A 13,354-nucleotide genomic window follows, 5' to 3' on the forward strand; every position below is an offset into this window, starting at 1 on the left:
TATCAAATCAGAATTGCTAAGGAGGATGTGCTTAAAACCACATTTGCCACACCTTGGGGACATTTGCATTCAAAGTAATGCCATTTGCCTCACCAATGCTCCTGCTACCTTTCAAAGATTTATGTAGATGGTGTTTGCTCCTTATTTGAGGGTTTTCTTGGAGGTGTTTTTAGATGATTTCTGTATTCTCGGCATGTAAGGAGCATGTCATGAAGGTTAAGTTAGCATTCCAAAGGGTCAATGATGCAAATAGAAGCCTCAACCCTGATAAATGCACCATTGGAGCCACTCAAGGGAGGTTACTAGGACATATTGTCTCATCTAAGGGCGTCAAGCCTAACCATGAGAAGGTAGAAGCTATCCTCAAGCTCTCCCTGCCAACAACCAAACGTCAGGTATGCTCATTTGTCAATCTACCAGGATACTATCGCCACTTCATTGATCAATATGCTGCTTTGATGCGACCCATGACTATGCTATTAAAAGATGGAGTTGATTTCTCTTGGGATGAGGATTGTGATCATGGGTTTGTACAAATCAAGAGTGCTCTGGCTTCAGAACCCATTCTACGCAATCCTCATTGGTCAAAGACCTTTTATATCAATCTTGGGTTTGGTGAGCACACTCTGGCGGGCATTTTTCTCCAGTAAGGGGAGGATCGCTCCAGCAAGGGGAGGATCGGTTCATGTATCTCGTTCGATTTGCTTCTCGATAATTGCTCAAAACTGAACGACGCTACTCTGAGGCTGACAAGCATGCTTTGTCTTTGGTGTTTTGCATTGAGAAATTTAAGCATTATGTTGTTGGAAAGTCCTTCATTATAATCCGTAGCAATGGTCTTGCAAAGCAGGTTCTTCAATCACCAAATGCCATGGGCCGATTGGCCAAATGGTTGGCAGTTTTACAAGAATATGATTTTTCATTCAAAATTGTAAAAGGGGGTTGTTTCAACTTGAAGAATGCTTTGATTGATTTAGAGGAGTGCCTTGATGTAACCTTTGTAGCGGGCATAGAAGTTGGGGATCCATGGTATGGTGGAATCTACAGGTTTCTGACCGCTTTCTCCTTTCCTCCAGAAAGTACTGGCTATGAGAGAAAGAAATAGAGATAGTAGGCGCTACACTCTCTTTGATGTGGTATTATACCGTCACAGCCTGGATGGGGTACTAAGATGGGCCATTGATGCAAATGAAGTACCTAAGGTATTGAAGCATTATCATGATGGATTTTGTGAAGGCCACTATGTCGGTGACTATACAGCTAAGAAGATCTTACTTGCTAGGTAGTATTGGCCGACCTTGTTCAAGGATGTCACTATGTATTGCAAAACTTGTGAACCATACCAATTCTTTGGTAGGAAGGATTTGCATTCTGGGCAACATCACCCAGTGATGTCCATCCATCTGTTTCAAAAGTGGGGAATAGATTTTGTTGGGCCCCTACCCATGACTGCCCGCAAAAAGAAGTATCTTTTGGTAGCCACTCAGTATGTCACTAAGTGGGCTGAAGCTATCTCCCTCCTCACTGCAAATGGTAAGGCAGTTTCAAATTTCATATTTAAACGTATCTGCACAAGGTTTGGGACACCCATGGAAATAGTATCTGACCATAGGAGTCCATTCTTAAATGAAGCAGTGGAGTTGCTCATGGATCACATGGGTATTGATCACCGCACCTTTAGCATTTATCATCCAGCATCCATGGGACAAACGGAGTAGACCAATGGCCTCCTTTGTAAATCCATGGGAAAAATGGCCATAGGGAACATGAGCTAGTGGGATCAAAAGGTCACTGAAGTTGTGTGGGCTTATAACATCACTCATAAAACGTCTGTAGGTCACACTCCTTTTGAGTTGGTGTATGGTACTGAGGCAGTTTTACCACTAGAGATAGAGATTCTGGCCTTGAGATTGGCACGAGAATAGAGGATGACAGAAGATGAACATGTAGAGGCCAGGTTGGTACAACTTGAGAAGTTAGATGAAACCCGACGCCTTGCACTACATCAAACAGAGATCCAAAAGAATCGAGAAAAGGCCCGCTTGGATGTTGAAATTCGCAAGGGATGGGAAAAACACTTTGTTGAGGGGGATGTTGTGCTATGCTTTGATACAGATTGGACAACCAAATGGATAAGAAGTTCCCGAGCCATATGGCAAGAAGGTGATCAACAAGCATTGTCTCAAGCCCTTCTTTGTGCGTGATGGTCCCACGCATGGAAATGCTGTGCATTCCCTGCCTGGGGGGGGAGCTATTATGGATAAATTTGACCAAAGTAAAAGGCATAAATATGTGTGTATGCTTGTATGTGTGGCAATAGTATAATAAAATATGATGTGCATAAGGCCTAGGGTTGAGGTGGCAGGGCATGACCATGTGCCACCCTTCCATGTAAGAGGACCCATAAGGTGTGTTGTACATAATCCATGGTAGTAATAATATAAAATGATAAGGTGGCATGGGTCCTCCATGCACCACCCCTCTACTTAGGCAGTCCCACGCCTGCATTTAGTGAGATATGGCCCAAGGACCATGGGAGAAGTAATATAAAATAGGTGGAGATGGATATTATATTGGATTATTCCCTCCATGTAGGATAGGCCCATGTGGGGGGGGTGTATAAAGTCCAAGAATGCAAGTTAAGTAATGGGAAAGTAGGATGAGGTGGCAAGATTCCTTGTGCCAACCCTCCACTTTTCCTCCTAGATGCTTTACATTAGCTCCACATTATCCACTTAATTCACTTAAATTACTTCCACTTAATCAATTCTAACCACTTAAACTACATTAATCCACATTATGCACTTAATTTGGATCATTATATATGAATATTGCAAAGTTATTTATGAAGTTTATAGAGTTGTGTACTAGGTCCCACATCTGCCATTCCCTGAGTGCTTGGTCCTGCAGCTTGCGAACCTATACTAGTGAGGTCCTCAAAATCAAATGTATCAATATCCGCAGCGGCATCCAAGTCCCTACAAAAGAAGTTGCAAAATTTGGGTGTGCATGTGATGGGAAATGTGGAACAAGTGGAGGAATTGCTTGTGGGTATGGAAGAACTTGGGGAAAAGAGATACGGGAGAAAACAGGTTGTGGTGGATGCATTGGTGCATATGCATGGCGTGGCTGCAGTGATGCTTGTGGCTGCCAATGGATGCAATGATGCTTGTGACCGTGGTGGATGCAATGATGCTTGTGGCTATGGTAGTGCTTGGGGGCATGGGTGAATTGATGGAAGGGAGTACGAGGTAGGTCCTTTGCCTTTAAAACCTTGCCATGCATTCTTAATGTATGCGACCCTGGCTTCTACAGTGGGACTCTACCACTTCATGTCACAAGAGGTGATGTCTCGATCTATTTGACCAAGGCATCGTCGACTCTCCAAGGTGAAGTGGTGCATCAATTATTCTACTGGAAATACATTTGGAAATTGTTCATGCAGGGTCCTCACTCCACGCTCTACCATGGTCCTAGCCAAATTTTGAACACCCCTTTCACCATTATTGAGAGCTGTCTCAATGATGTCTTGATCGACATTCATTAAGAAGTGCACATTCTCATTTTTCAGCCCCTTCCTCTGAGTCTTACTGAGATAAGGATGCAGAAACTTTCTCTTCTCACTTGCATGAGCCATCTAGTATGCAACAAGCTGCAACACAAAATTCAAAAAAGAATTCAGTGCCACGTGCGATAAAAATTTGAGTAAGCCATAAGAATTAACCATGCAAGAAATTTCAAAAATGACCTAGGTATAACCTCTCAACTTAAGCTCAACTCATGTAACATACTATAGAAAATCAAATCACAAAATATCATGTTATTATGTGACAAAGAGTGTGTAATGCTAAGTGTGTAACTCTGAGTAACCGTGGTCTTCACATCTAACACTAGGCTTCAACTACAACACACAACTATCAAGGGACAGTTGAGTGCCAAACTAAGTTTCTATGAGCACATCGCATGATATCAAACTTAGACTGCATCACACAACTCTCAAGAGAGAGGTGAGTGCTAGAATAAGTGTCTATGAAAACATCTCTAAACTTAGAGTGCATCAAGTTGTAATTCTTTTTTGTCTAAAGATAAAGTATCAACAAAGGATTGCAAGTTTATTTGGTGCTGAACATCTTGCTCAAGTATCGAATTCTCCCCACCCTCTTCTTCTACCTATGTTGGACTACCGAGAAACTTGGGATGTCTGGATTGGTGTGATGACATCTTCACTCCTCCAATTTGACGGCGCATACAAACCTTAGACCAAGGCTACTAATGTGGGTGTGAAGCTCACTTCACTAGGGGGTGAGGTGTATTGTTATAGCAAGTCTACATGAGCAAGTACTTCCAACCAAGCTGAGTACTCAGCACTCATTTTTGGGCTACAAAAGGTGCAAGAACATTGCATCGAGCAACTTGAGGTGCAAGGAGATTCTCAACTCATGTGTGAACAAGTTAGTGGAAGGTGGAAGGTGCGGAACGAAGGCTTAGTTCCATGACATCAACAAGCATTGGAACTTTGCCATGTGCCAACCCTCCACTTGTCCTCCTAGATATTTGAATGAATTATAAAATTAGGAGGAGACCAAGGGAGTATCTTAGACTTGGGATATGGGGTTTGATTTATGTGGAAAAATGAGGCAAAGGGTTGTCGCACACAATTGAGAGTGCGTACCTACCTAGCCCACATGGGAGACTCTTCCACACACACCATGCATTTATTGGGAGAGACCCCCTCTCTTGGCTATAAAAGGAGGGGACCATTCCTTAATGGGACACGCTCATTCTTATAAAGGCACCTAGCTAGTACTTTGATTTCCCCTTTCCCATCCTTCCTTTCAGATAAAGCATGAGTCTCTTCCCTTGATGTCTCCATCTCTACATTCCACCTCCCATCATGTACATGCTCCTCTTCCCCCTCTCCCTTCCCCCTTGTGGCATAGTCCCTCTCTTCATTCCCACCCCTCTTAATCCTTTTTCCCCACCTATGTTAATGCTTCTTCCCTCACGTTTCCTTTTCCTTTATGGCCCTTGAGTGTCGCCATGCCTCACATCTAGCATCATGCCTCGAATTCTTTTCTAGTTAATAGTGCCAACCCAAGAGATCCTACAAGCAAACATGTCTATCAAAATTGAGATTGCAACACACAACTCTCTTAAGAGAGATGAGTGCTAGCCTCAGATAAAAAACAATTGTTTATATAGAAATTGAAACTGCAACACACAACTCTCGTTGGAGAGATGAGTGCCAATCTCAAACATAAATCAAACAAACATTAATAAATAAAAAAAGACTACAATACAAAAAAAAACAAACTGCAGCACACAACTCTCGCGAGAGATGAGTGCCAGTCTAAAACACAATATAAAACAAACATTAATTAATAAAGAAATACTGTAGCACACAATTCTTGCAAGAGAGATGAGTGCCAGTCTTAAAAACAAAACAAACATCAATTAATTAAAAAAGACAACACACAACTCTCACAAGAGAGATGAGTGCCAATCCCAAACAAGGGCAAAGAAGGTACCTATGAAAGGTGGGTGACCTGGTAGGTAAGGAAACCTAGCAGGTACCATAAGCAAGCAGGATGAAGTAACAGGGCTAGCAAGCAAGTAGTTGAGGTGGCAAGGAAGGTAGGTGGTAGTATTCGTACGAATACCAAAAATGAGAATGGTTCTTTTTGTATGAATAAAGTTATTCATACGAGTAGTCAATTATTCATACGAATAGGTTATTTGTACGAATAAATTAGAAAAAAATGCTTCAAGCATTTTAAATCATAAAAAATGCAAATTCAAGTGTTTTTTTTTAATTTAAAAAAATGTGTGAATTGATGCAACTTAGCTCATAAGCATGTTAAAGGTCATTGCATTTCATAACATATAGCATCAAGCCCCTAATAGCATGCCCTTTGGCCTATTTGTGTTTTGAAGCAATTTGGGCCACATTGAACGTGCTTGAGGGCAATCGGTATATCCAATTTTGATGACGTGTGTCGCCAAAGGGCAAAAATCACGACGGCTAAAACTTTTGCTATCCCCCCATAGTTCCAAAAATTTTAACTTCTTGCCCTCCAAATCTTTGAACATTAACCTCCTGCTGCCTTGCCAAGTACATTCTCCTCTTGCCGCCTTGCAACCTACCCTGCAAAGAGTCAGCTCGATGTGACCTCATTCTTTTGGTTTGGCATTATCATCTTTACTAGGGTAAGTCATCTTCTATTATTTGCTTGCCTCCCAAGCTAGTTGGTCTTTTTTCTCATGATGATTCACTAATCATCTCCATGGAATCAATGGCAAGATGCAACTCATCATGGCTTGCTAGAGAACTAGACAGAGGCTACAAGATATGAAAGATTAAAAAGGTTGGTCAAGGCACAAGGAACAGATTGACGAGTGAGGAGGAAAGAAATGGCACGGTATCAAAACAAAAATGGAAGACACTTTTGTAATGTTTGCAGACGGAGAAACAATGAGAAGAAAGGAGAATCCTTGTAGAGCAGTAGCAGGAAGCGGTTGTTGCAGATGCACGCAATTAGTCATTGCCATCATAGAGAGGAACACGAGTTGTGGTCTCACATTTGGTGGGAGCATTAAAGGTAGCAACATCAAGCCATATAGGTGAATACTAGTCTTGAGTGTTCACAAGATTTAGCCTGCACATCTTAGATTAGCTAGATGCAAAGAGGGTAACATTAAGTATGTTGGTATCCTCTAAAACAAAGGAGAAATGTCTTGGGCACACAATGCCAAAGATGATGCCTTAAGAAACATTATACATGAGTGGCCAAGTGATGTGTTATATTTGGATAAAGGGGACTTGAGAGGATTTGTAAACATTGGTAACAAAGAGATCAGCAAATGCTCTTTGAATGGTAGCACTTTTGAGGGATAAGGGTGCTCCTGGATAAACGAAGAGACATGGAAGCTGTGGCAGGTCATATGGGTGACGGTAATTAATTCCATATGGGGAAGGAGATATAATATGATTTTTTACTACAAGTCCAGTCATGGGTGTTGTTTTCAAGAAATGGAATTTTCCTTGAGACTGACTCTCAATGCTGCTAAAATATAGCATGCAGGTGATAAGTTGTAAGATTGATGGATACAGATCTTCATTGTAACTATGTCTTATGAGAATGAACTTTCTTTTTTCTTATATTAATATATAGAAATTATTTTCTCAAAAAACCTCATTGATTTATGTAGGTGGGGAGGGATCAAATTGATTGAATTTTGATTGTTAATATGTCGATACAAGAAAGCTCGACTTAATATGTCCCCTTGGAGAACTTAAAATTAAAATTCCTATTATAAAGAAAGCTCAACTTATATGTCCCCCTGAAGAACTTAAAATCAAATTTCTTATTATAAAGAAATCTCAACTTATATACAAAAAGTTGTTATAAAAAACTCAGGTTGTTATAAAAAGCTCAACTAGTTGTTTTGTCGACACAACAAAGCTCAGCTTAGTTGGTGAGCTAGGTGCCAAAAATGCTTACTTGACACTCTGCTCAGCTAGTGAGCTACCCAACTTTTTGAAAAATGACCTTCATCTCGATTTGGTTGCGCTTGATTTCACAAAAACTCCCACAACGTCATTTTTGTGACTCTCTCAAGTTGGTTATGCGGCACATATAGAATCCACAAACAAACACCATTGTTGTAGGACTCAAATGCAATTCTCAGATGGACTGAACCAGGCAGATTACCCATTAAATTTAGGTCCATTAACATCTCATCCACTCTACAATCGTGTGAGAGAAGTGCCACTACTTTGGAGATAGCTAGGAATAAGAACAGAATCAACTGAAGGTGGGCCATAGCCCAAGGGTGGAGACAAGGGTCGAACAAGAGGAGGATGGAGCACAAGACAAGGGTGGAGTTATGTGAAGTCAACTAAGGTGGCATAGATGAGGTAGAGGAGTGTGAACTTGTTAAAGGTGGTGGAGATAAGGGTGGGAGACGATGGAGAATGAGACAAGGGTGAAATTGACGAGCTGGTAGAGATGATGGTAGACCATCGTGAAGTCGACAAATGTGGTGGAGATTGTTGGCAGCCAAAGATAGGCTACCACGTGTCAGATGGAGTGCCAAGTGCAGGAGCTCCCAATCCCATGCCTCCTAGCCATGCACGCCTCTCTCTCCCCCAAAAAGTTATCGAGACGGATGAGAGAGAGGGTTCAATTGAGCCTTTTATATCCAAGGAGATTAAAAGTCCCCATATGCATATGGGATTGGTTTAGTCTTAATACACGTGTCAAATGGACACAAGACCCCCTCTTCAATTCTTCAATTAAACATGCTGAGGGTTGAAGGCCACCACCTCCAACATGCCCCTGTGGACAAACCCTTGAGCATTTGTAACCACAGGAAACCAAGGCTAATGTGTAGCAAACCGCACGGGCGTAAGCGCAAATCAAAGCTACCCCAAAGTGCATTCAAAACTCACGTCACGCCAAATAGCCAGCAACATGCAAATCAAAGCTGCCGCCGCCTGGATCTTTAGATGTCAGACAACAGAGCCCACGAGGAGAGCTACTCGTGTCAAGGAATGATGAGGAGCCACTGCCAAAAGATACCATCAAGTAAACTGCTCTGATACCATGTTGGTAGAAAAAGATAGGCTACCAAGTGTTAGATGGAGCATCGAGTGGGGGGGGTCCCAATCCCCCCACCTCCTAGCCACACATGCCTCTCCATCCCCCCCCCTGCCCCCCAAAAGGTCCTGGGAGGGGTTCAATTGAGCCTTTTATATCCAAGGAGATTCAGAGTCTCAATATGCTTATGGGATTACTTTAGTCTTAATACACGTGTCAAATGCGCACAAGCCCCCTCTTCAATTCTTCTGTTAACCATGCCGAACGCACCACCAACATTTTAGTCGTGGATACAGACGGTCTTTGAACCATACCTAACCACCTTCATGTGGGTATTCCTAGATGACTTCAGTGTCTTTGGAAGAAAAACTGAGCATCTGGACCAGTTGTGGTTGTGGTTGTGCTTTGAGAAGTGCAGAAGTGCGAGGTTGAGCTTGAACCCAGTAAAGTATGTGTTTACAGTGAAGAGAGGAGTGATGAGAGTGTCTTGGTAAGGCACTCTTTAAAGGATGACTTTGTATGTGAAGCTTCTCTTCATTACATAGCTTGATGAGAACTTGGGGACATAGGACTCCAAGAACTCTCTGTGCACGAATTTTTGCCAAGCAACCAGCAGATTGGGCATCTGTAATTTATCTATGAATTTAAGGAACCAAAATTACAATCATATGAACTACCTGTTGTTTCTTTGCAAAGTTGTAATGAATTCGTAAAGGCATGGAGCTGGCATGAGCACAATTCTATGGAGTTGCAGCAGGAGGCATCATAAATATATCTCTGAATAATTCTTCTGACATTTTCGTAGTTTGGAAGTTGTTCACCTACAACTGTTTGCGCTCTCTTGTTCTTCCACAACTTTCCCAACCTTCCTTGCTTTCTCTATTGTAGAAGCATCATCCCATCTGCAAGCAGTTGTGAGGGTATTTGCCATGAGCACATACGAAGCAGCAGATTCAGGACATATCTGGACAAGCTGCTGAAAGCATCTGAGTCCTAGTTCTGCTTCCCCATGAATTTTGCAAGCACTGAGCAAAGCTGTCCACGGTCCTTCAGTTGGAGGACACCATAACGCTTCAAGCAGTTCCTCTGCCTCGTACAAATGCCCTGACCTCACAAGAACATCGACCATGCAGGTATAGTGCTCTATTGTGGGTACAATGCCATAATCTCGTCTCATCACCTCAAAATTCTCCTGTCCCTTGAATGCCAGGTTGGTATGGCTGCAGGCACTAAGAAGAGATGAGAATGTAACGGCACTGGGCCTCACCCCCTGCCCTTGCATGTCCTCGAAACATTGTACAGCCATGTAGCCCTCCCAATTCAATGCAAACCCTTTCACCATAGTGTTCCACGATGCAATGCTTGGAGCTGGCAGCTTGTCAAAGACTTCCTGTGCCTCTGAAAGTAAGCCATTTTTTGCATACATGTCAACCAAAATGCTGCTAACAAAGGCCTCTCTTTCAAATCCCCTTTGTCTAATCTCAGCGTGTATTTCTCGACCCTTGCCTATGGCTCCCATGCTGCCACAAACTTTCAGGACACAAATGAGTGTTACAGCATTTGGAGAGACGCCCTCCATCTGCATCTGTTCAAAGCCTTTCAGCGCTTCCTGACTTGGTCCATGATCAGCATACCCTGCAATTAGTGCAGTCCATGACACCACATCTCGAACTGGTAGATTGTCAAAGACTCTCCGTGCCTCTGAGATTGAGCCACATTTGGCATACATGTCTATCAAACTGTTGCCAATAGTGAGATCTCTTCCAAACCCCTTTTGTGCAATCTCTGCATGAATTTCTCGGCCTTTGCCTATGGCTCCGATGCTGCCACAAGCTTTCAAGACACATATAAACGTGACTGCATCTGGAGAAACGCTCTCCAGTTTCATCTGCTCAAAACATTTCAGTGCTTCCTGACCAGGTCCATATTCAGAATATCCTGCAATTAGGGCAGTCCATGACACAACATCTCGAACTGGCAGCTTGTCAAAAACTTCCCGTGCCTCTGAAATAGAGCCACATTTGACATACATGTCAAGCAAAGAGTTGCCTACAGAAACTTCTCTTCCAAATTGCTTTAGAACAATCTTGTCATGTATTTCTCGGCCCTTCCCTATATCTCCGATGCTGCCACAAGCTTTCAAGGCACCAACAATTGTGAAAGCAGTGGGAGAAACCCCCTCCAGTTGCATCTGTTCAAAACACTTAACAGCTTCTTGAAAAGGTCCATGCTCAACGTATCCTGCAATTAGTGCACTCCAGGACACAATGTTTCGAACTGCCAGCTTGTCAAAAACTTCCTGGGCCTCTGCAAGTGAGCCACATTTGGCATACATGTCGACCAAAGTGCTGCCAACAAAAAGCTCCCTTTCAAGCCCATTTCGTTTGAGCTGAGCATGTATTTCTCGTCCCTTGTCAATGGCTTTTAAGCAGCCACAAGCTTTCAGAACACAAGCAAATGTGATAGCATCTGGTGAAACTTCTTCGAGTTGCATCTGTTCAAAACATGCCAAGGCTTCCTGGCCAGGTCCATGTTCAGCATATCCTGCAATTAGTGTACTCCATGACACAACATTTCGAACTGGCAAATTATCAAAGACTTCTCGTGCCTCTGAAAGTGAGCCACATTTGCAATACATGTCGACTAGAGCGCTGCCAACAAAAAGATCTCTTGCAAATCCTCTTTGTGCAATCTCTGCATGTATTTCTCTACCTCGTTCCACATCTTTCAGCCTAATACAAGCTTTTAGTAAAGCCATAAGCGTATAGCTACTAGGCTGTACACTATCTTCTTGCATTTTCTGGTATAGGTCAAAAGCATGTTGCACTTGCCCAAAATGGATGTACCCTAATATGAGAGAGGTCCATGAATGCTCATTGTGGTGAATTGCCCTCTCAAAAAGTTGCTCAGCATCGGACAAACTGCCACACTCAACAAACATTGGCACGATGTGGTTCCCAAAAGCTTTTAGAGCTTCCAGTCCATTGTTGCAGATGTGAGCGTGCACACGCTTTGCAAGCGCTAGATTTTTTTTCCTCCTGCACTTCTGCGTGATGCAGATAAGATTTTCAACCGAAGGCAGCTCGCTTATTCGGTCCAAAAGATTGAGCGTCTCCTCTAAGCTTAGTGTTTCCCACGAGCTGCCCTCTGCAGCTGGTGGCGCATCCAAATGTAATCCAGGCATTGCACATTGGGCCAGACGTGCTAACTTCTCTGTCATACCAGGGTATCCAGAGTTTGAGTATGCCTGTAATTGCTTTGCATGCTGACCAGATGCTTTGCCCCCGTTGATTCCCTGGCTCCCCTTATTCTGATTCTGAGACTTCAATTTCTCAAGCTTATCATTAACCCAAGCTGGTTTGTACAATGTACAAGCCGTCCATTCATGCGTTTGTCTCTGAAATCTGGAGCTTTTGGGTTTGTCTGTTACAACCCTCTACATGCTCGTCAGATAAATCAATCAATTCTAGATCAATACCATTCTTACCTTCAATTCTGTAGGATATGGCTACTACACATTGAATCAAGGTGGTAGCACCACTATGGCCCTGCTTCTTCTTCTTTTTTAGAGTTTGCTTGAAAACGCGATTTGGAGCAAAGATTTAGGCAAACTATTGAAATCGCATTTTTGAGCAAATAAATTTGCAACATACTCCAACAACTCACTCCAGGAGTATACTCCTAATTTTGATGTATCAAACTCTAAAATGCAGATGTTTTCTGCTGCTAAGATGAATCCAAACATAAAAAGAATACTCCATGCAAACATTTGCTAGAAAACACGATTTGGAGCAAAGATATGGAGAAAGTGCTGAAATCGCATTTTTGGGCAAATTTCTTTGCAGCGAGCATACTCTAATCAATAAGTTTGATGCAGCATCCTCCTAAATTTGATGTAGCAAACTCTAGAATGCAGATGAGATGTGCTTAACAGAAACAACTCATAAAGTGTCTTTGAGAGAAAGCTAGAGAATGGCCATTTCACCTTAACAACAAGCAAAAAACAATGATGGGTGACAGATTGCTTACCTGGGTTTGTGTCTCTTGATGAGAGATAGGTCTAGGTGATGGTTCAGGATAGAGCTGGAGCTGGTGAGGTTGGAGTTGGAGCTGGTGAGGTTGCAGCTTGAGCTACGGTGGGTGATGGAGCTAGTGAGGTTGGAGCTGGAGCTGCAGTGGGTCTCTGTGATGGAGGTGGTGAGCTGGTCAGGTTGGAGGCAATTGAAACTAGAGATAGAGATGAAAAGAGAAGGGTAACTCTACTTAGTGGCAGTTTGGTCTCGAAATTTGTGCAAGCAATGATTAGCAATTAAATGCACGCGTACCTAGAAGACCATTTTTCGCACGTGTGGCTGACATGACTGATGTTACTTGCATTGATAACTGTGTCATCTCCTCTTATCTACACTTTTTCTCATCTCTCCAACAGTTTTGATCTTCTTTTCTTTTCTCTAACACCACATCCTTCTCTGCATCTGGATAACATCGTCACTGCCATCATCCCCCCCCTTCCTGTACATGTGCAAGAGCCACATACAAGTCACCAGGGCTAGCCATGGATAGAAAAAATCCAGGTATTCATATATCCCACTTTGGAATCTACTATATTTGTGGGTAGTAGTGTTTTCTTGATGTGTGATTGTCTAGACCTCACTTTTCCTTAGATCCTAGTCCTTGTTCCATAGAGGACAACAGTGTTTCCCAAAAAATGCGAGTTGAGGCCCTCTTAGCAAAAAAACACCCCATAACGTGTT

At 42.7% G+C, this 13,354-nt stretch overlaps 1 protein-coding gene across 1 annotated transcript; it reads right to left on the reverse strand.

Moving 5' to 3' along the window:
* Window positions 1-9,236: 9,236 nt before the first annotated feature.
* LOC147896192 (pentatricopeptide repeat-containing protein At3g03580-like) lies at window positions 9,237-12,122 on the reverse strand. The gene has a single exon (XM_087382114.1). The coding sequence runs from the start codon at window positions 11,818-11,820 to the stop codon at window positions 9,418-9,420; it is 2,403 nt and encodes an 800-aa protein (XP_087238240.1). The 5' UTR covers window positions 11,821-12,122; the 3' UTR covers window positions 9,237-9,417.
* Window positions 12,123-13,354: the final 1,232 nt, after the last annotated feature.

This window comes from Dipteris shenzhenensis, chromosome 12 (genome assembly GCF_047967505.1).
Source record: "Dipteris shenzhenensis isolate YYH24624 ecotype China chromosome 12, Dip_SZ_1.0, whole genome shotgun sequence".
Taxonomy (NCBI): domain Eukaryota; kingdom Viridiplantae; phylum Streptophyta; class Polypodiopsida; order Gleicheniales; family Dipteridaceae; genus Dipteris; species Dipteris shenzhenensis.